This window comes from Chiloscyllium plagiosum, unplaced genomic scaffold (genome assembly GCF_037043375.1).
Source record: "Chiloscyllium plagiosum isolate Xiang-an unplaced genomic scaffold, Cpla_swu_hap1 HiC_scaffold_47, whole genome shotgun sequence".
Taxonomy (NCBI): Eukaryota; Metazoa; Chordata; class Chondrichthyes; order Orectolobiformes; family Hemiscylliidae; genus Chiloscyllium; species Chiloscyllium plagiosum.
This window is the reverse complement of record NW_028270185.1, coordinates 22,008,801-22,033,244: the sequence shown is the minus strand read 5'-3', so window position 1 is coordinate 22,033,244 and position 24,444 is coordinate 22,008,801. Positions and strand designations below refer to the sequence as shown.

At 43.8% G+C, this 24,444-nt stretch overlaps 1 protein-coding gene across 1 annotated transcript in view; it reads right to left on the bottom strand.

Moving 5' to 3' along the window:
* Nucleotides 1-24,019, bottom strand: part of LOC122542901 (Golgi-pH regulating cation channel-like) — an 84,487-nt gene extending 60,468 nt beyond the window's left edge. The window contains exons 1-7 of the mRNA XM_043681036.2: nt 23,864-24,019; nt 20,387-20,453; nt 19,652-19,743; nt 16,132-16,251; nt 9,330-9,380; nt 8,789-8,848; nt 4,010-4,078 (exon numbers count right to left, since the gene is read on the bottom strand). Coding sequence (XP_043536971.2) covers nt 4,010-4,078; nt 8,789-8,848; nt 9,330-9,380; nt 16,132-16,251; nt 19,652-19,743; nt 20,387-20,453; nt 23,864-23,968 — 564 coding nt within the window. The 5' untranslated portion in view covers nt 23,969-24,019. The remainder of the gene's footprint in view (nt 1-4,009; nt 4,079-8,788; nt 8,849-9,329; nt 9,381-16,131; nt 16,252-19,651; nt 19,744-20,386; nt 20,454-23,863) is intronic.
* Between the last annotated feature and the right edge of the window lie 425 nt (nt 24,020-24,444).

The following is a 24,444-nucleotide window of genomic DNA, read 5'->3' as shown; positions in this document are numbered from 1 at the left end:
GAAGAGACGGGAGCTCCCGTTACGGTTACTGAGCGTGGGACGGGGGGATTTGGGTCTTCTGACACTAAGGGGGCCAAGGTATGGGTGCGCCAGACGACCGGCCTCCCCAGGCCGGCCGAAATCATAGCACAGGGGAAGGACAGTCTGGTCACCATTATGTACCCCGGGGACCCGACCTGGGCAAACGTCCCGGCGAACCAGTGCTACTTACGTGAGAACTAAATAATGTTGTAATTGCTATGCACCCGCAGGCTGGCCCTCCGCCTTGAACATGGGGTGGTCATGGGGATTGCGACTCCTATTGGCGATGTTCGCGATCGGATGGCCACTCCAGGGCATCGGTATCACGGCCTGGACGCTGGTACCGGTCACCCGCCATGAGGTGTGGTGGGAGGCCAGTAGCCAGCGACGGACGCAGGACAATTTTACATGTGAACCCGGTCAGCAGTGCGTTGTTCTGACTCTCACCAGCGACTGTCAATTGTACACGTGTGCACAGTGCTACATGCGCCGGGATGGGGAAAAATATGACATATCGTTCATACCGCCTAATTGCACCCTGGTGGTAAATGCCCAAGTCAAGACGTGTTTGTGGGACCGACGCACCCAGACATGCGGGACAACGGGGACTCATTGGAGCGTCACAGCTCGGGGGGAAGATCTGTGGCTGCGCAATGCCACCGATATTCGGAATCGTCATCGATTCATGTGGTTAATAATGGTACTGCCCTCGACGAACGCCCCGTCTGAGGCGTTATTAAACCCCACGCGGGGCGGGCCAGCACCGAAGAGGGGTGCCACGGGGGGCGTGCGGTCGCATCAAACACAGTTGGCCCCTATTATGTCAACTTGTCAACAGATGGCCCGGGCGGTACTGCACACTGATGTTCATTGGCGGGTACAGTTGCCCCTCATACCCGAGTGTCATACCAAGAGGCGGCGACGAGCGTGGTACGACACCCTGCTGGGAGGCGCAGGAACTGTTATGGGTATCTCGAATGCCATTGACTCTGAGGTAACCCGTACTAAATTATCTAACACGGGACAGGCCACCTCACAAGGACTACATACTATTGGAAGGTGGATGCCATCCGTAATGATGACTCAAGGAGAGACAGCTGAAATAATGATACAATCTCTGCAATGGGAACTGGATGTCTGGGGTGCCACTCAGGAACTGTTTGAGAACATTACGGCTCAGTTAAATTGGACTGCCTGTCATATTCAAATGTTGCATGCTCAAATACAGAAAGAACGCTTTTTGCGTGTGGTAACATCCCCCAATGTACAAGCGTGGAGGGGAATATGGAATGTATCTGAGAAATTGTGGATGATAACCCATCCAGAACGAACATGGTGTAACGCAACTATGTGTAACGGATACTTTGTTACCATGAATGTAACCCACACTGTTACGGTCTGTCGATATTATGTATTACCAGTGATTACATCTTCTGGATATTATTTTCTGAAGACAAGGGGAGTGGTTTAGCCCAGATACCAATATTACCTATGATCTGTCCGCTTGTGAACAGACTGATCAGGGGAAAACTTGCCTACTGATGGACAGGTATCGGGACCCTTGCTTGACTAAGGGAACGGCCCTGTGCGAATGGACTGTTGAGACTCCAAGGGACATGATGTGGCAGATTGGGCCACACACGCTCTGTGTGGCTACCAATAATCCACATCCTATGCTTCCCTCAGCACCGTTCTCGGGATGCCTCTCAAATGTCTATCAGTGGCACTGGCAGAATCAGACCTATTTGTTGACCACTTATAGCAGTGCTCGCCACTTTACCAAGGTGCAGTGGAAAGTGCTGATGAATCCTTGGAACATTTCCCTGGATCGGTTTAAGCGAGCATTGGACCGATCCGAGGAGCTTAAGCAGATATTACGAAAGCATCAAACCAATGTCACCAAGGTTACGGTGTCTACCTTTATACATGGACAGGAGGTAGTACATGCTGCCCGTGTAGTGGACGTGGAGTCAGCTCATCATTGGTGGGACATATTGAGTGGTATGTCCTCCACTGCGGGGACATTCCTGTTCCCACCCTTGTCGATCCTGGTAGCGGTCCTGGTGATTTTAACATGCTGTAATGTCCTGACTTGCTTGTATATTTGGCGTGTACGTAGGCGCTTGTTAGAAAGAATACATATGGGCATAATGTAACACATGTATTGGGCCAAGCAGTGGAATGTGGTGTGTCCCAATACATGTGTGCTCATAATGTAACACATGTATTGGGCCAAGCAGTGGAATGTGGTGTAAATTTATGTCCCAATACATGTGTGAATCATAATGTAACACATGTATTGGGCCAAGCAGTGGAATGTGGTGAAAGGGTTAAAATTGTGTCCCAATACATGTGTGAATCTAACCGAAAATGGAAGGTGTCGCTTAGTCCCGTGTGAATCTTATTACACACCTTCCCGTGTGAATCTTCTTATCTGTATGTGACCAGAATGGAATGTGTTTTTCAGCCTTGCTCTGCTGTTCACATGAATGTTTAGATCTCGAAAAGAGTATATCAGCTGGAAAAGTCTCCAGTTCGGTAGAGTCTGCTCCGGGGTTGCGTTTAACCGCCGAGCGTGGGTTGTTGGCAACCGCTCTACGAGAACTGACGGCTCCCAGTTCCGGTAACACGTAGAGTGAGTATAAACCAGACCCGTTGTAAGTACGAGACCTGGTTGTGGCGACGCTGCGGGGAATAAAACACTTATATTCTAGCAGACTCGCCTCTTGGCTGTTTGTTCTGTGTCAGACTACTTTCCTGCGAGCCTGGTCCTTGACCTTGAGAATTTTTTAAAACAGGGCCCAGGTTCAAATCCCGCCATGACAGATGGGGGAATTTGAATTCAATAAATATCTGGAATTAAAAATCTAACAATGACCATGAATCCATTGGGGGAAAAACCCATCTGATTCACTAATATCCTTAAGGGAAGGAAACTGCCATCCTTACCTGGTCTGGCCTGATTCCAAACCCACAGCAATGTGGTTGACTCTTAACTGCCCTTTGGGTAATTAGGGATGGGCAATAAATGCTGCCTAACCAGCGACACCCTCATCCTGTAAATCAATAAAGAAAAAAAAATCTGCACAGTTTGTGCTGCAATGACTCTGAAGACATGGAACATCAGTGCCTGAGAGTCAAGTGGTGGGGGGTGATTGTTGTTGAAAATGAAGTCCAGATAATTGAAATTGGTAATGTAATGTTACATGTGGATTCTCACAGTCAGAATAAAAGAATTACAATATATTTTAGAATAACTCCCCTCCTGCCTAAAACATGTGGCAGTGAATTCTCTGTTCCCTGTACTGCAAGTACCACTCTATAGTCTAATTGTTCGCACCTTGTATAACATACGTAATTACGAGATGCTGTGAAATCCAGTTTTTAAAAAGTATGCAAGTTTATAATCCCTTAAATCAATGCGTTCAGAACAGAAAGAAAATAATCAGGCAGAAAAACTTTTAAAAGATTGAAAATTAAATATTTATGAAATATCAATCCTGCATAGTTTCAACATTTTAACTTGAAGCAGATAGGGTGAAGACATGTTAACAGAAACATTGATAAATATCTGAAACAGAAAGCAATGGGAGAACATGGAGCAGTAGGAATGATGTAAGATTGATCCAAAGCAACAGCAGACACACAGTTAAATGGTCTCTTTCCTTCCGTGGTGCGATGTTTACAGCTAATGCAGGATCAAGCTGACATCGACATTTAAGGGGAAGCTAGATAAACAGGAGAAGAAAGGAACAGAGTTCGGGTGAGCAGAGGAGGACATGGTAGGTGGACCATGTGGAGGAGAAGCACTGTGTTCTTGACCTGAAAGGCCCGTTTCAGTGCTACATGTTCGTGTAGATCTAGATTCATTCCTTTTGCAGGGTCAGAAATGTAAGAGAGAAAGCAAAGCAAAAGGAGGTGAGTGCACGAATGGATCTCGTAATCACGTACCAATATAACAGGAGGGGAAGAAGGAAAGTAAACTTACCGAATGAGTGGCCATCCCTTTGGTTTTGTTTGGAAATTTCTGCTCATTCTTTAGCTGCTTCTCTTCTTCCTGGAAGAACAGAGAATTTTCTGGTTTTATTGTGCTGTGTTCCTGCCAATTTTTAGTTCATCACCCTAACAGACAATAATGGAAACAAATATGAATTTTGGTTCAACCACTAAGAACTGAACTTGCATTTGCACAAGAGGTCACACCAGCAGGTCAAAAACTCCTAGAGGTAAGGTCAAATTGAATTAATTAATCTAGTAAATGAAGATTGGTACAAAACCAAATAAATTAATAAAGCTACTTGGCTGAGGGAGGAAACCCACCCAGTGTGACTCACTTGTCTACTCTCACGGTAAATGGTTTAACCTTCTGAATATCCACCAAAATGCTCAACAAGCTATTCATTCAATTGTACAAGGAAGTAAAACAAGACCTTATCAAAGTCACAACCCCAAGAACAAATTAAATTGTAAATACTAATGACCTGTTTTATCAATTTATGCTTTAGTTTCTGCAAGCTTGAAGACTGAAGGAAGGAGCAATGCTGCTTGGTTGTGTAGAACTTTAGTAATAACTGTGAGGAGGTTCCTTAGGACACATGAGAGTACCAAACTTCAAAGCAATGACTAGAGTATTCATGCTAACCAATTATCACCCTTTCCTCATGCAGTCTAATTGTTCCCATTAAAATTTGGCATTCTTGCAATTCCGGCCAGATATGTGTAAGACGAGAAACTTTGGTTAAGAAAAGCCGGGGGATGTCTCATTCGTTCTCAGGTTCCAAGTAGGAGACACGCGAGTCTCACTCTCAAGGTTTATAAGTGAGATCGCAGGATGGTACAGTGTCTCAGGAGTTCAAAGGATATGACAGAGGAACAGTCAAAGTCGTCATGAATATAGTCACATGATGAGCACAAAGATTAAAAGAAAGGAGAGGAGGGCAGAAACTAATGGGCATGTAGTTTGAGACAGTGTACATGTGGAGAGGGTAGTTCCTCTAATGGGAGAATCAAAAACTAGGGTCACTGTTTAAACTAAGATCAGGTGAAATTTCCTGAGAGTCCTGAGACTTTGGAGCTCTCTGCCTGAAAAGGTGGCGGAATCCTTGAAATTCTTTAAGGTATTAAATATATTCTCGTTAAATAAGGCAGTGGAAGGTTATCTGGGTAGGTGGGAATGCAGAATGGAGGTTAGATCAGCGATGATCTTATTGATTGAATGGCCTACTCCTGCACCTTGTTCACAATCGTCAATTCATCAGTGCCTGGGATCACAGCCCAGTAATCAGCACTCAACTGAAAACCAATATGGTACTCTCACAATGTTTCATTCATTCACCTTCCCAGTTACACTTTTTGGAAACAATGCTGTCTACTGAGTTGGAGAATCAATTCTAGGCCAAGTTTACATTTAGGTACAGCTTTGATTATACTAAATATTATACTATAATCAAAATAATACTCTAATCTCAAACTCCATTCAAAATTGGGCCAAAGCTGACACCCAAAACTCCTGGGCGGCACGGTGGCTCAGTGGTTAGTGCTGCTGCCCCAAAGCGCCAGGGAGCCAGGTTCGATTCCAGCCTCGGGTGATTGTCTTTGTGGAGTTTGCACATCCTCCAGTCTGCGTGGGCTTCTTCCAAAGATGCACAGTTCAGGTGAATTGGCCATGCTAAATTGCCCACAGTGTCCAGGGATGTGCAGGCTAAGTGGGTTAGCCATGGGAAATGCAGAGTTATGAGGATAGTGTAGGGGGTGGGTCTAGATGGGGTGCTCTTTGGAGGGTTGGTATGGATTCAATGGGCCAAATAGCCTGCTTCCACATAGTGAGGATTCTATGGTTCTTTCTGATGTTTAGAGAATAGTCAATATGCAAACTTCATTCAGTAAATAATCATAAATACACAAATGTATTTAAAAATCATAGAAATCACCAGTTAGAATCAGATAGCAAATTCATAAGACATTTGCCAAGCTCATATCCACCTCTTGAAATAAGGGGAGACACAAATGCACGGAACAATTTCATCACATTTTCTCCACTGACATTTGGATACTCTCCAAAATTTAAGATGACTAAATTTAAAAGCTCATGATTTGGAGATGCCGGTGTTGGACTGGGGTGTACAAAGTTAAAAATCACAAAACACCAGGTTATAGTCCAACAGGTTTAATTGGAAGCACACTAGCTTTCGGAGCGACGCTCCTTCATCAGGTGATTTAAAGCTGGTCAACTGTTGTTTCTCAGTAAATCACATCCTAATTGATATGTAAATATGCTACATCAAATCATATCTCTCAAGCCCAGGGCAGCAAGAACTAAAGCAGTCATTTCTTCGAAACGTTTATGAAGATAATGTAAACAGCACATTTACACTTCCAGCGCAGTGCCAGAATGCAAATTATAATTTGCAATCACTTTAAAGGCAGATTGAAGCCAGAGTCAGCAAAGGTGAAGCTTGGTCAAACAAAGCTTCTGTCTTATAGATTCCCAATTGGCCTGTCAGCAGTAACATTTAGAGAATCTTTCTTAAAGTTACGAGGCAGAAGGAAGAGATGGTGACATTCATTCCAGTATAAACAAGATTTAGACAAGTATTCACATCAGAAATAACAAATTCCTGCCAAGCTTGGATCTGAAGCTGGAAAAGAGGTTAGAGCTCCTTAACAACATATCATGGAAGGCTGCATCTCCTGACACCCCTGAAAAGGTTCACACTGCATACATGGTCAGTTTTGCGCATGCACACTTTGTGAAATGCTCCGCCATTAAAACTGAACAAGGCAGCATCCAAATAAGCCCAATAAATATATGAATGGGCTGGAATGACATCACTGACAGTATTGGAAGGGATAATCTGCACATATTGCATTTACATACGGAGGGTATTTTGAGCGAGTCAGCAGACATTCTCTGCACAGATTACCACAGATCCCTTATTGAAGTAGTTGGCGCAGTACAAGCTCTCTTTCTGGAAAAGCATAAGCAAGCAGTCAGGGACCAAGATAAGATAGAGATAATAGTCACAAAGGTTGAAGTTGGAGTTTTCTTGAACTGATAGCGAATCTTTCAGTATCAACTGTCCTCTTTTATCTCTGCAAGTACAGAACCTCGATTATCCAAATGAGACAGGTAGGGAGTATTTTGCTCGGATAACTGATTGTTTGGATAACTGATCTAATCGTCAACAAAGGAAGTATTTACAGGACCTTGAGATCTTGTTTGGATAATTCAAAATTCAGATAATTGATGTGCAGATAACCGAGCTTGTTCTGTATTTGGAAAGGGATAAGAAATAACCCTCTGTATGAAGTCAACCAAAATTCTAACCTCAAGGTCTTAGTGACAGGCAAACAGGCTTGAGGGTGGAGTGCTGCACCCAAGAATACTTATCCTGTATTCGTTTGTAAGATGCAAACAGTTGACATCGGGTAAACTACCTACCCCTAAAAGCAAACTATATTAATGAGCACTCAAACAGAGGCAGTCCTCATCAAGCAGTTACCTTCTACAGGTGGAAGATGAACCAGGAAAGATGGAGTAAGATGTCGTTTCCCCACACTTGGGCAGCAGAGCAGAACGCTGCCATCATAAAACACACTTTATCGTACACCCTTTGTTATCAGATAGCTACTTTCAACTATCGAGAATCATGTACTTCGCCAGTATATTAAGCTAATGTATCAGATCTAAACTGTAGCATCTAAATAAACTACCTGAAAATTAATTTAAAATAGTCAACTATATTGAGAACTTGTGACTCCCAAACACAATTTTCCAGGGAGGGTTGTTGCCACATGAGTTACTGTGTATGGACAGGATAAAACACATTTTAGTATGTTTGAATTGTTTCAACACACCTCATCTCATTATTAATCACACCTCTCAGGAAATCATCACATTACATGACATCAGCTGAAAAATCACTGCAGGGTAATAAAACAGAGCCAAACAGGAGTTGAACTGAGCAGTGCCAATCCATCTTCATTAAGATCCATCTTCATAACGTATGAAATATGATATTAAGGGATACTGACAAAATTGGTCTTTTAAAAAAAAACTAAACTCTGAGCAAGTCTTTGAAGTACTCCTCCTCAGCTACACAAAAAATGGTTTATGATAAAATACATGGCATTGTCAACAGCAGAAACATATGGCTGTTAATATCTTGGAGCTTCACAAATTGGTAGTCACATATCTAAAATTCTCTAATCCGTTCTGAGACACACTTTGTCAGATTGACACTTCCATACAAATAAGAGTGCTCACTCCAATGGGCTAGCTGATAAAGATAATTAGTCTGGGCCAAGTTACCTGACCTCACCAAAGAGTCATGCCAACCTTGAAACAGACTTTACTGGGTGAAGCTAACATGCTTGAGTCAAAGAGAAAGGTCTGTAATACTCACTATCTAGCCTCACAAATGAACACAGGTATTTAGTTAAGGTACTGTATCATGCCCAGTGCAACTATACCCTATATGAATCAGCACTTTCAGGAGAGGAGGGTTAATAGTAAAGAGTGCAAAGAAATAACTTCAGGAGTATCTTTTCTAATACTAATGTAGGGCCTGACCAATAAATATTACAGACTGTAAAGTTCCAGATGTGCTATCCAATTTTCTAAAGATTTTACTGAATGACCGTCACTTCCATCTGATCACCCTTCTCTAAATTGCTACTCTACACATGTTTCAAAACTCATTATAAAAATACCTCTGGATAATCTCCTTCCCCCCCCTCCATCATATATATTATGCCCAAGTCTTACCTTCTTGCCCTCTGTACTTCTTTTGGCGACTGGTTTGGGAATGCGTTCAGGCACAATGCTCTGTGAAGTTTCAGTTAAATCAAAGTTTAGAAGAGTTTCAAGATACAAGCCACGTTGTACAATACAAATTTCACAGTTGATTCAGGCAGCAAGAAGCTGAATTGCGTAAACTAGGAAGTCTCTCGATTTGATCCCTGGACTGTTCTGACATCGCCAGTTGAACAATAGGAATTTGATAATTCGCATCAATGCATCGACATTCGGGTGGCCAGGCCAATGACTGTAGGCTTAACACTGGTATATCTGCTGTCTCTAAGTAACTCAGTACAGATCCAGTAACTCACTGGATTCAGCTCACTGAACCATCCAGGCAATACCATTCTGTTAAACGAGACAGACTGCCACTGATGGATTAATATTGCCCTACAGCTTCACAAAAGAACTGATACAATAAAAGTTATGAGAGATTAAACATATGACCCTACCAATCATGGGATTGAGAAATGGCGAACTTTTAACCTTTACATAAACTGCTGCTTACCAAAGTTCTGTTCAGCAATGGCTTTGGTTGGTCAAAAACTTTTACTTGCAGCTGAAAAAGAATTCAGATATTAGGTACTCAGATGCAGAAGACAATTTGCATTTGTAGAGCTCCTTTAAAATAATAAATATCCCAAGGTGCTTCAAAGTAGATTTGTCATTTGTGTGATAGCACTTTGGAGGATAAAAATCAAAGGAAACTTCACTGAGGGCTCTTTTGGTGCAGAGGTATTGAGCCAGGAGACACAGGTTCAAGTTCTACCTTCTACAGAGGGCTATAATAACATCTCTGAACAGGTTGCTTAGGAAATATAAAGGAAACCTCACTGGTGTCAACAAGTTGACACTAGTTTCCTGTCCTGCACGCCCACCACCGCAAGGAAGGAAAAATCAGCCTTCAGGTTCTACTCAACAGATTTTCATTAACTGTGTTTTAAAGAATCCATCTGTCTGACCCAGCACGCCATCCGATTACTAACAAATGCTGGGATGATCATTGCTGACCTGTGATCTTTTCTAAGCGTCAGTGCTAATTTTAGAAACTTCAAGTATTAAATTGCTAAAAATGAAACATAGCCTTTTTAAGAGAACTCTCTTCATATTTTCCTGCAGGGATAGCAGATAGAAATAATTCCTTCAAAAATCATTTCCTAATAAGGGTACAAGCTGGCATGTTCACAATGTGCACATGGAACACAGAATCAACATGCAGTGATATCACACTGGAATGGCACGGACTTAAATGGATGGAAATCAGGTTTGGATGACAAACCCAAAGGAGTTAGACACCAAGGAAAACAGACCATTTCACGCAAACCATGGGTTGCCAATCTTTCCAGGTATCTCAATCTTCAGGAATTGACAATTTATATCCTAGGTTTTGTTTCAAGGAACCCAAGAAAAAAAATTATTAGTGAATTAAAACAAACTTATGTATTTCATGAAACAGGAAGAAAGTTTATCTGACACACTTCGTATTTGAAGGCGGGATATCATGTGATAGAATTTATAGAATCCCTGCAGTGTGGAAACAGGTCCACACTGATCCTCCGAAGAGTATCCCACCCAGACCTATCCCCCTACCCTATTACTCTACATTTACCCTGACTAATGCACCTAACCTACAAACCCCTGAACACTACGAGCAACGTAGCTTGGTCAATTCACCTAACCTGCATATCTTTGGACTGAGGGGGGAAACCGGAACACCCAGAGGAAACTATCCGTGATGATACATCCAAACTTGTTGACATTGTACTTTTTCTTTATTGAAATCAAATGCAACAGAACTATCATAATTCATCATTCACCAGGGAGATTATCTCTCTCTGTTGTCCATTCTCTTGTGGTCTTTTAGAACCAAGCTTGACATTACTTAATCACTTCCTGAAGAAGGGCTTATGCCCGAAACGTCGATTCTCCTGTTCCCTGGATGCTGCCTGACCTGCTGCGCTTTTCCAGCAACACATTTCCAGCTCTGATCTCCAGCATCTGCAGTCCTTACTTTCTCCTCATTACTTAATCATAACCTTCTGATTTGTTTCTCTTCTATCTTGGGACCCATGTACGGTTATTTCTGAACAGTATATTTTTAGTTATTTTTGAGGAAGTAACCAAGATGATTGATAAGGGTTGAGCAGTAAACAATGTTTATTTGGAGTTTAATGAAGCCTTTGGCAAGGCCCCACAAAGTAGAGTAATTAGTGAAGTTAGATTACATGAGATTCACAGGGAGCTTGCCAACTGGATACAAAATGGCAAGTGACAGAGTGACGATAGAGGGTTGTTTTTCAGACTGGAAGCCTGTAACTAGCAATGTTCCTCAGCGATTGGTGCTGGGTCCACTTTTGTTTGTCAATATTTAGAGAATTTGGAGGAGAATATAAAAAGCATGGTTAGTAAATTTGCAAATGACACCAAGATTGGTGGGATAGTAGACAGTGAAGAAAATTATATAAGATTACAAAGAGATCTTGATCAATTGGGTCAATTGGCTGAAGATGGAGTTTAATTTGGATAAATGTGAGGTATTGCATTTCGGTAAAACAAACGAGCAGGACTTGGACAATTCAAAGTAGGGCCTTGGGTAGTGCTGTGGAACAGAGATCTAGGAGTTGAGGTACATAATTCTTTGAAGTTTGCATCATATATAGGTAGGGTGGTTAAGAAGGCATTTAGCATGCTTGCTTTCGTTGCTCAGACCTTTTGAGTACAGGATTTGGGACATTATATTGAGATTGTACAGGGCATCAGTGAACCATTTTCTACAGTACTGCATCCAGTTCTGGTCTCCCTTTACATAGGAATGATATTATCAAGCTGGAGAGGGTTCAGAGGAGACTTACCAGGATGTTGCCAGGAATGGAGGATTTGAGTTAGAAGGGGAGGCTGGATAGGCTGGGACTTCTTTTACTGGAGCGTAGGAGGTTGAGAGGTGACCTTATAGGGGTTTATAAAATCACGAGGGGCATGGATAAAGTGAATTGCAGGTGCCAATTCCCTAGGGCTGGGGATTTCAAGACAAGGGAGCATATCTTGAAGGCGAAAGGAGGAAGATTTAAAAAAAGACATGAGGGGCAATTTCTTTTCCCCACAGTAAGTGGCTCATATGTTGAATGAACTTCCAGAGAAAGTGGGTGGGTACAGTTACAAAGTTTAAAAAACATTTAGGTAAGTACATGAATAAGATATTTTTGAAGGGACATGGCACAGGGAACAAGCAGGTAGCATTAGTTTAATTTGGGATTATGGTCGCCACGGACTGGTTGGACTGCAGGTTCTGGTTGGACTGCAGGTTCTGGTTGGACTGCAGGCTCTGGTTCTATGCTTTAAGACTCTAAAAGCAGCCTGATGAATAAACTGGCTGAGTTGAGGTTACAGATTGATACCGCACCCCCAAGCATTCTCAGTTATTACTGAAACATTTCTGAAAGGAGAGCAAGAATGACAGCACAATATTTCCTGTGACAGGGTTTCCACTCGATATAGTGAGAATCGACTGTGTTGATCACTGCCAGCATAAAGGCCATACTGACTGAACTGCGGATCAAAGATTTAGTCTGACACTTGGATGAGGATAGGAACGGGGACACGGGATGGGAAGAGGTTTTCGACACAAGTCAGGCAGATTCCACCACTGCAGGTCTTTAATTTCAGAGAAAACTGGCCTGGTGGAATCACAGAGAGAATGTTTGATGTTAGCGATTGTATCAAATTGAATTATTGATTGTTTGATTGTTGTCACATGTATCTAGGCACAGTGAAAAGTGTTGTTGTGTGCGCTTGACAGGTAGTTCATAACATACAAAGTGTTTCAGGATAGCAAAACAGTGCAGAATGAAGTGTTACAGCCATAGCGAAGGTGCAGAGAGAGAGAGATCAGAATTAATATTTGAGAGGTCCATTCAAAGGTTTGATAACAGCAGGGAAGATTGTTTTTGAATCTGTTCGTACTTTTATATATTCAAACTTCTTTATGTTCTGCCAATGGAAGAGGTTGGAAGAGAATCAGGGTGGCAGGGGTCTTTGATAATGTTGGCTGCTTTCCTGAGTTTGCAGGAAGTATGGATGGAAGGTTGGTTTACTTGATTGAATGGGCTGTGTTCACCACTCTCTGTAGCTTCATGTGGTCTTGGGAAGAGCAGTTGCCATACCATGCTGTGATGTATCCAGGTAAGATGCTTTCTACGATGCATCTATAAAAAGTGTTGTGCCTTTGTGGTCATGCCAAATTTCCTTAGCTTCCTGAGGAAGTAGAGATGCAGTTGTGTTTCTTGATCGTTGCGTCGATGTGGGTGGACCAGGATAGACGGTTGGTGATCAGCACTCCCAGGAAGTTGATGCTCTTGACCATCGCCACCTCAGCATTATTGATACAGAAGGGCGTTGGGGGGAGTGCCCTCTACGCCACTTCTTAAGGCAATGACCAGCCCCTTTGTTTTGCTGCCATTGATGGAGAGATTGTTGTCTTAACGCCATGCCTCTGAAGAACTCAATCGCTTTCCTGTATTGTTTTGTTGTTGTTTTATATCTGACCTATAACGGTGGTATCATCAGCAAATTTGTAAATGAAATTGGGGTGGAATTTGGTCATCAGTGCATTTACATAAAGGACAAAAGTAATCCAAGAACAAAAGGAAAATAGGGTAAGGTCAATTGCACTAAGGTGCTGTGTGGCAGGGGCAGGCACGGGTGGTGGTTTGGTGAGAGTAATGTAAGCTTTCAAAGCAAAGGAATAATAGGGCACCAGTGCAAGGCAGCAATTTTGGTAATTGACACTCAAAGTGGGACAGTAGGGAAATAGCTTTATTAGAATCATAGCATCCCGACAGTGCGGAAAGACACCGTCGGCCCATTAGGCCTGCACCAACCCTCCACCCTGTATCTCTGAATCCAACCAGACTCCCACCCTATTCCTTTACCATGACCAACCCACTTACCCTGCATCTTTGGCATGGCATGGTGGCTCAGTAATTAGCACTGCTGCCTCACAGCACAAGGCACCTGGGTTTGATTCCAGCCTTGGGTAACTATCTATATGGAATTTGCACTTTATCCCCATGTCTGCCTAGGATTCCGCTGGATGTTGTGGTATCCTCCCACAGTCAAAAGGTGTGATTAGGTGGATTGGCCATGGCAAATTGCCACTGGTGTCCAGGGATGTGCATTCTAGGTGAATGCAGGGTTACAGGGATGGAGTTGTCCTGGGTGGGCTGCTCTTCAGAGGGTCCGTGTGGACTCGATGAGCCTCCGTAATGTAGGGATTCTGTGATTCTTTAATGAGGACATGTAAAAATGGCAGTAGATTAATCATGAGTCACTTTCATCTACACGGAGAATGTGAAAATCAAATTGGCAGAGATAGCCATGAAATAAAAATTCAGTGTATTCAGAACTGCTTCCTGGGAAAAAAAATGCTGTAGATCTAACTGGGGTCAGGTTGTTTTGGATCTGGTGATGTGTAATGAGGCAGATTTAAGAAGTGACGTCGAAGTAAAAGATCCCGCAGGAAACAGGAAGCACAACTTGGTAGAATGTAACATTCAGTCTGAGAGTGACAAATTGGAGTCAGAAACAATGGTGCTAAACTTAAACGAAGGTAATTATACAGGGATGAGGGCAGGTTTGATTGAAGTAGACTGGGAAATATTTTTAGCAGAAAAGACGTTTTAAGAACAATGGACAACATTGAAGAAAATGGTTCATGGCTCACAGATATATCCCAGTGAGGAAGGGAGATTTCTGGAAAGGGAAAAGCAATTATGGTTAACTGAGGAAGTTAGGGATAGTGTTAAAATGAAAGGAAAAAATATGGCAAAGATCACTGGTAAACCAGAGGATTGGGAACATTTTCTAAACAAACAGAAGATATTCAAAAAGAAGATGAAAAACATAAGCTATGAGGGGAAACTAGTGAGTAAACAGTAAGAGCTTCTTAAAGAAAAAGATTGGTAAAATGTTAGAGTTTATGTTAAAGAACTTAGTGGCATATTATGAATTCCTAAATGCTGTAATTTAGGAGAGTCAAAGTTGCATGAAGGAGCAATCTTATCTAATAAATTTAACAGAATTTATCATGTATTTTGGCAGGAGGAACAGAGAAGTGGAATACAACTAAAACAGAGAAAGACCACAGAAAGCTGTAGCAGAGAGGGATTTGGGACTCCTTAAGCATGAATCAAAAATCTAGCATTGAAGTTTAGCGGAAAACAGGAGAGGCAAATAGACTGGTGGCTTCAATTTCCAAGGGCATGGAGCATAAAAATGGGGAAATTTTGTTACAACTGTGCAAGGCCCTAGTCAGACCACATCTGGAATTCTGTGAAGGTTTGGTCCTTTTATGTAATGGAGAATATACCAGCATTGGATTCACTAGGCTCATCAAGGTTTAAAAGATATACTGGCACTGGAAGCAGTCCAGAGAATGTTCACGAGGTTGATAACAGGTACGAGGAAATTTTATTAGGAGGGGGTGAGTCTGGACTCTTTGGATTTAGATGAATGAGAGGAGACCTTATTGAAACAAAAACGAGTCTTACGGATCTTGATCGGATTGGTGGGTGTGGTGGGTGTGGGTGTGTGTGTGTGTCTCAGACCACCGGGCACAATCTGGGAGCATTGGATTGACATTACACAAGGAGAAATTTCATATCTCAAATAGTGAATCTGGAATTCCTTACCACAGAGGGCTGTTGAGCTTCTGTTAAGAATATTTAGGACTGAGATGATCAGGCTGATCAGTGAGTGAATTAAGATTTAGATGTATAGACAGAAAAACAGTTATGGATTACCAGATTAACCATGATCTCAATGCACAGCAGACTCTATGAGCTGAATGGACACTTCTGCTCCCATGTCTGAAAGCTCTATTTGCTAAAAGTAGGCCGGACAGTTACCTGAAGGTAATTTACTCAGTTGTGGTTTACAAAAGGGAATTGGATAAGCACCTGAGGAGAAAAGATTTGAGGTCAAGGGCATGGGGCAGTGGGACTAGCCATGTTGCTCCTGCAGACAGGCAGAATCAACGTTTTCTGTATTCAAGCTGTTCTGTAATCATCCTTTGATATAAATTGAGCCAAAGCGCACCAGAAAAATACTTTGCACATTCACGTGACAATCCTCACTCAGTTCATTACTTGATCACAGAATCACATTTGTCTTAACAAGATTACTGACCAAGTTAAAGTCATAAGTGGTTAATCAGAAGGGTAAGCATTATGGGACTATACTTATTCAGCATTTGACAATAATCCAAGGCTCATATTTTAGCACCTCGTCCACATTTTGAATGAAAAGCTACCTACCTCTCTACTAATGGTGTTTTTTTCACATTTGAACGGTTTGTACCGATGTTGTATGTAATAACCACTTCCATCTTTGTGCTGTTCTGTGGTAGAACCGAAATAATTCGCTGTGGTATCATCCTATAGGTGAAACATAAATTATTACAGGAAATGATGCACATCGAGAATGTTATACGAAAAGGCACTTTGGGGTAAAGGATGTACATAGCTGTTTATAGTAAAGCTACCACTTACAACAAATTACAACCACCTGTAACTCAGTGCAATATGTAATTATACCCGAGTGCTTTAGCAGTTCACAGCTCAGCTCCATACAAAAGTCCTTGGCAATTTCATGTTACATGGTCTACCCTCCATAATATTCGTCCCAGCCATTCCACAAGCTATGATCCCAGGTAGATGATCTTCTCAAAGGGTGAGCATGGAAGGGTGCAAAAAGATGGGGAGAATGATCTAACCACTTCCTCCACTTTTCAGCTCTTCTGTTGTTGCAGAAGGAGAGTGCTTTACTGCAGAACTTTGGCAGATCAGTCATTTCTGTGCACTCTCTGTCTAATTCTTTGTTTATAAAGAATAACAGCTGAAAAGTATTATCCTTCTATTCCCTCAACCACGAATTGGCACACTTGTGATGGTAGTGGTCCTACCTCTGAGTCAGATGTCCTGGGGATTCAAGTCCCACCTGCTCCAAGGGCCACATCTGGACAGGTTGGATAAAAACATCTAAGCTATGAATTCAGCAATGTAGCCTTTCTACCACAAAGAAGTGTTACTCTGTACGAAAGGAACACCAATGTATTGGCCACTCATGACAAAATGCATCTATTTAACACAAAAAAAATGATGCTGAAAAATTTAATTTGAATAAAGTCACAGCTACTACCCATATAATACCACTTGTAGCTGCTTCCAGATAAATATGATTTATCTGCCAAATAGGTAATGGTTAGCATCAGTCAAGACTACTAAAATGTTGCAGTTATTTTAAATCACTAGTTCTCGAGAGCAGTATTCGTATCTTTTTTGCTGTAATTAAACCCACTATCTTCCCTCAAAAATCTTGCTTAGTAGCTTAGCCCATGATTAGTTTAAAATTATATTGGCTATTATTTCATTAGAATAAATAAATATACATTGAGAAAATAATGCAGGTTATTCAATTCAGGCAGGGAGTGGACAGTAACTCGCAGCATCTTCCCCAACATTAGGAATGCTATAGTCAATGAAAGCCTTCACTGTAATCACTGCTCTATGTGGAGGAGTTGCGGAAGCCATTTTGTGCAAAACAGGTTCCAACAAATAGCAGAATGACCAGACTTTCTTCTGAAACAGGTTGTTCAAGAGATACATGTTGGCTATGGCTCCCTTGCTCTTCTCAGAAACACTGCAAACTGGATCTCAAACATAAAACTGTGATGTCACATCTAAAAGGTAATACCTCAAATAGTACAGTACATCAGACTAAAATAACACAGTGTTGTACAGGAGCACAAGTCTGAAATAATTAAGCACTAAAGAGTAATAGAGGGCAAGCAACATTCGTTTGGCAATAACCTGTTCACTCCTGAACCTAATTACAATTGGTTCAAACATGGATAAAAAACTCCAAAGCTGAGACAGTGACTGTCCCTGACATCAAGGCAGCAACTGACTGAATGTGGCATCAACAGCTCCAGCAAAACTGGTTAACTGGTACTATGAGGAAAGTTCTCTGCTCGTTGGAATCATATCTTGGACAAAAAGATGGTTGTGGTTATTGAAGGTCAATCATCTCAATCCCAGAACATCTTTGTAGGAACTCCTCAGGCAGTAGAATTATAGAATCAGATAGTACAGAAGACGGCCTTTAGCCCATTGAGTCTGTTCGCCAAAAATACACTCGCCACAATAGTCCCACTTGCCATACTAGGCTCAAAGTCTTGAATGTTATGGCACTTCAAGTGCTCATCCAAGTACCTCTCAAGGATTGAGAGGTTACCTCTCGCAAATACCCTCCCAGGCGGTTCATTCCGGATCCCATCACCCTGGGTGAAAAATGTTTTCTTTATATGACCTCATAACATCCTGACTTTCATTTTAAAAGTGTGCCCCTTGTGATTGACCCTTAAAATAAAGGTGAACAGTTGCTTTCTATCCATCCTGTCCATGCCCTTCATAATCCTATGGGCTTTAATCAGGTGCCCTCTCAACTTTCTCTGCTCTATAGAAAACTGCCTTAGTGTCCTTGGCCAAACTGCTCCAGATAATAAATGCTGTCCCCTCCAAACTTCACTTCAGCTCTGAAGAGTCATCAAGATGTTAGCTTGCCCTCTCTCCATGGATGCTGTCTTGACTACCATGATCTCCAGCATTTGTTGTTTGCAGTAACAATTCCAGCATCTGCAGTAATTTGTCCCTACCTTCAGCTTGTTCATTATCCTTCCAGCATAAGAGCAGAAGTGGAATGGTCACTGATGAATCATATAATGTTTAACACCATTTACAGCTCCTTAGCTGTTGAAACAGTCAAGCAACTTACACATCTGACCTGATCAGTAGCAAGAAACATTCAGGCCACACAAGTAAGTACCAGGCAATGACTCTCTCAAACAAGAAAATCCAATTATTATTCCCAGATGTTTAATCATATTACCACTACAATGAAAATAGACCAGCAATGTAAATGGTGATTAGAAATTATCTGACACCCCAAAGCATGTCCACCCAACCACAACACAAGTCAAGAGTGTAATGGCATACTCTCTGCTTGCCCTGATGAGTGCAACTGCAACAACACTCAAACGTTCAACACCATCCAGGACAAAGCAGTGAACTTGATTAGCACCATATCTATAAACATCAAAATTCATGCCTGTTTCCACTGACACACAGTAGCAATGGACAACATCTACAAAACACACAGCAGCAACTTACCCTAGCTCCTTCAATAACACCTTCCAAATTTGCAACCTCTACCCCTGACAAACAAGGACAGATACTATAGAACAACCAGCACTTGAAGTTCCCCTCCGAGCCAGTTACCATCCTGACTGAGATTTACTTTGCCATTTCTTCAGTGTTACTGGGTCAAAAATACTAGAATCAACTCCCTAATAGCATCGTGGGTCTACCTGCACCACAAGGTCCAGAGTGCTTCAAGGCGGCAGCACACCACCACTTCAAGGGAAATTAGGGATGGGCAATAAATGCTGCTCCAGCCAGTGGCACCCACATCCGATCAACAAATAAAACACTACATTTAAGAATCCACTTCCAGAAGAAATCATCTTCCACAAATTTTGCAATATTGTAAATCACATTTGGTCTTAATCCACAACTGCTGAAGAGGAACAGATTAAGTGATGTATGGAAGAGAATAGATTCCTAAGGTAGACCTGGGTCCCTACAATGTGGTAGTTCAAGATGTAAATGCATCCTTTCCAGCATTTTCCAGTTTAAATTCACTATTCACATCCACAGTTTTAATGTTTTAATCACTACCTTTTAGAAATCAGTGATATCCGGAGCAAACATCACTTACTTTCACTGTAGAATATTCATCAAAACAATGAAAACTTCTCAAATACCATGTGACGTCCAGGGTTACTTCAGACACACAATTCTCTTGAGTCCCTGAAAGATAAGAGAACGTTAATCGTCATGTGCCCCCAGGGAAAAGTCATGGGTCTGAACTTAACACATCCACCCCTTCCCTGACTCTCCCAACCCATCTTCCCAGATGGCAAAACACTCTTGCATCTTGAGGATTGGCTTAACATTGTTTCAGGACATCAAGTAGTCACAATAAATCCACAGGGAGAAGGTGCTTCGGATTCATGTTCCATGTCAAGACATGGAAGTGAGCTCTTAAGATTATTTGTGGAATTGTTTTCAAAAATGTTTCCAGAATGTGATTAATTAACCGCACCCAACTCCTGAAAGAAAGTAATTCACCCCTTACGCTACAGATGGGCTTGCATCATTTTCTGGTCAGATGGCAGTTTTCCCTTTGCAAATGCATGATTGGAGGTACAATAGAGGTCAACATAAGTCACCATTCCCTCTGTACTGTGGGAAGAAGCCAATTGCATTTCCTTCTCCTCACAACACCCTCAATAGAAAAGTGGAACCTAAAGGTACAGGAGTAAGATTCGACATCACTCTTTACAGCTCGGCAAATTGCAGTACCAGGGACATCCAAATCAAACCCAACATAATTCTATTCCCAAAAGCAAGCCCATTCACCACTGATCAGGCTAGAAATACAGCTACTCACATTTCAGGGTAATGGAAGAGCTGTTAAACAATGTCTTCCTCAGTAGATAATGAGTCTTAGTTTGATTCTGGAAAGAGACAAAACAATTGAGTCATCAAGCAATATAAAGGAGAAAGCCATTTGGCTTATCACATTAGCTTCATGGCCATTTTTACTGGAAAAAGTTGGTTTTCATTTTAGGTTTTAAAGGTACTGTGGTACAATTCATAAACTGTTACTATGAGATTGAATTCTGATCCTTCAAATTATTCATTAACATGGCCACCACAGCAAAAACAGGAGACAGGTATCACCCCAACCCCATTACCAGGCTCTTCAATAGTGCATCATGATGATGTAAAGCAAAAGGTGGTTGTGAAGGGGTGGCACTCCCAAAGCTAGTGTTTCCAAATAATCCTGTTGGACTACAACCTGGTGTTTTGTGATTTTTAACTTTGTCCACCCCAGTCCAACACTAGCACCTCCAAGTCACTTAAAGTCAATACTGATTTAGCTGTCCGGCAAGATCTCCTAGGAGAAAGTGAGGGCTGCAGATGCTGGAGATCAGAGCTGAAAGTGTGTTGCTGGAAAAGCGCAGCAGGTCAGGCAGCATCCAAGGAACAGGAGAATCGACGTTTCGGGCATAAGCCCTTCTTCAGGAATGAGGAAAGTGTGTCCAGCAGGCTAAGATAAAAGGTAGGGAGGAGGGACTTGGGGGAGGGGCGTTGGAAATGCGATAGCTGGAAAGAGGTCAAGGTGAGGGTGATAGGCCGGAGTGGGGTGGGGGCGGAGAGGTCAGGAAGATTGCAGGTTAGGAAGGCGGTGCTGAGTTCGAGGGATTTGACTGAGACAAGGTGGGGGGAGGGGAAATGAGGAAACTGGAGAAGTCTGAGTTCATCCCTTGTGGTTAGAGGGTTCCCAGGCAGGGTTCCCATTGTCTCAGCCTGATCCTGCCCCACCGAACTCATCTCTGCGTACCTCGACACGGTCCTGTCCCCCTAAGTCCAAGAACTCCCCACCTACGTTTGGGACACCACCCACACCCACCACCTCCTCCATGATTTTCGCTTCCCCGGTCCCCAATGCCTTATCTTCACCATGGACATCCAGTCCCTGTACACCTCCATCCCCCATCATGAAGGACTTAAAGCCCTCCGCTTCTTCCTTTCCCGCCGTACCAACCAGTACCCTTCCACTGACACCCTCCTTCAACTGACTGAACTGGTCCTCACCCTGAACAACTTCTCTTTCCAATCCTCCCACTTCCTCCAAATGAAAGGAGTAGCCATGGGCACCCGCACGGGCCCCAGCTATGCCTGCCTCTTCATAGGATATGTGGAACAGTCCATCTTCCGCAGCTACACTGGCACCACCCCCCACCTTTTCCTCTGCCACATCGATGACTGTATCGGCGCTGCCTCGTGCTCCCACGAGGAGGTTGAACAGTTCATCCACTTTACCAACACCTTCCACCCGGACCTCAAATTCACCTGGACCGTCTCAGACTCCTCCCTCCCCTTCCTAGACCTTTCCATTTCTATCTCGGGTGACCGAATCAACACGGACATTTACTATAAACCAACCGACTCCCACAGCTACCTAGACTACACCTCCTCCCACCCTGCCCCCTGTAAAAACGCCATCCCATATTCCCAATTCCTTCGTCTCCGCCGCATCTGCTCCCAGGAGGACCAGTTCCAAAACTGTACAACCCAGATGGCCTCCTTCTTCAAGGACCGCAATTTCCCGCCAGACGTAGTCGACGATGCCCCCCACCGCATCTCTTCCACTTCCCGCTCCTCGGCCCTTGAGCCCCGCCCCTCCAACTGCCACCAGGACAGAACCCCACTGGTCCTCACCTACCACCCCACCAACCTCCATGTACAGCGTATCATCCCCGTCATTTCCGCCACCTCCAAACAGACCCCACCACCAAGGATATATTTCCCTCCCCTCCCCTATCAGCGTTCCGAAAAGACCACTCCCTCCGTGCCTCCCTCATCAGGTCCACACCCCTCACCAACCCAACCTCCATTCCCGGCACCTTCCCCTGCAACCGCAAGAAATGCAAAACTTGCGCCCACACCTCCCCCCTTACTTCCCTCCAAGGCCCCAAGGGACACTTCCATATCCGTCACAAATTCACCTGCACCTCCACACATCATCTATTGCATCCGCTGCACCCAATGTGGCCTCCTCTATATTGGGGAGACAGGCCGCCTACTTGCGGAACGTTTCAGAGAACACCTCTGGGACACCCGGACCAACCAACCCAACCACCCCGTAGCCCAACACTTTAACTCCCCCTCCCACTCCACCAAGGACATGCAGGTCCTTGGACTCCTCCATCGCCAGACCATGGCAACACGACGGTTGGAGGAAGAGCGCCTCATCTTCTGCCTGGGAACCCTCCAACCACAAGGGATGAACTTGGATTTCTCCAGTTTCCTCATTTCCCCTCCCCCCACCCTGTCTCAGTCAAATCCCTCAAACTCAGTACCGCCTTCCTAACCTGCAATCTTCTTCCTGACCTCTCCGCCCCTACCCCACTCTGGCCTATCACCCTCACCTTGACCTCCCTCCACCTATCGCATTCCCAACGCCCCATCCCCCAAGTCCCTCCTCCCTACCTTTTACCTTAGCCTGCTGGACACACTTTCCTCATTCCTGAAGAAGGGCTTATGCCTGAAACGTCGATTCTCCTGTTCCTTGGATGCTGCCTGACCTGCTGCGCTTTTCCAGCGACACATTTTCAGGACCAGTCTCCTCCCGACCAGCCCAATCATGGCCCATTGAGTTGCTTTAAAATGGCAACAAGGTTGCCTGGTACCTTATAGGCTTGAGTGTCTGTGGACCTCAGCAGGAACATTAATTTCTCTCTTCCCTGTTTGAGCATTGTTTTAACTATAGGCAAAAAACTGCACTGGCATTATTTCAGATGACTGATTTTTGTTGGTGCGTTGACACGGCACGTCAGCATGCAAGTCAAATGATACTGTGCAGATGCTTAAGGATGAACGTTGCGAAGGGAAAGAAAGTGAAGGAAAACCTGAATTTTATTACGAATCAGGACAAGTCAAGAGCGTAATGGGATACCCTCCAGTTGTCTGGGGAACGACTCTAACCCTCATTGCTCTGGGGAAAGGGTCACGGTCCCGAAACGGTAACTCCGCTTCCTCTTCACAGATGCTGTCAGACTTGCTGAGCTTTTCCAGCAATTGGAGTGTTTTAGTTCCTGACGCCCAACGCCTTGGCTTTCAAACCATCCCAGACAGACCCGGGTCTATCACCGTCAACACTCCCTCCCTCCCTCCGCCAATGGCGTCGTGTCAGGGTGGACGGGGGTCCCGGGCAATGACGGACAGGACCCAAGGCAGCGGGCTGGAGGTGAGGGGGTCGGGGCCCCGGCCCCAGGGCTGCGACCCGAACGGCCGGGGGCAGTGGCGACTGGAAGCTCTATCCCATCAGCAGGCCGCTGGCTGTGCCGCTCACACTTACCGCGCCGATTCTTAGCCTCCACTTGCCGGGCTCTGGCGCCAAGGCCGCGCCCACAAGGACCAGGAGGAGCGAGCACGGGCCGAGCGGCCTCCGCCACGCCGCCATCTTTTTTTTTCTCACACTGAGCGGAAGCGGCCGCTCAACCGGGCCGTGACGTCAGCGGCCCCACCGTTTGTTGCGTCATCGTGCACCGTGAGGCCGCCGCAACGTCTTCCGTTGTGACGTCATTGCGTCTGATGTCAATCATATCGGCCGCCACAACGTCTTCCGTTGTGACGTCATTGCGTTTGATGTCAATCATATCGGTTCGAAACCACGCCCACTTCTTAAAGGTACCCATGATTTGGAGACTCCAGTGTTGCACTGCAGTGGATAAAGTTAAAAATCACACAACAACAGGTTATAGTCCAAAAGGTTTATTTGGAAGCACTAGCTTTTGGAGCAATGCTCCTTCAGGTGGTTGTGGAGAATAAGATTGTAAGACACAGAATTTACAGCAGAAGTTTACTGTGTGATGTAACTGGAATTTTACATCGAAAAAGACCTGGGTTGTTTGTTAGGTCTCTCATCTTTTAGAATGA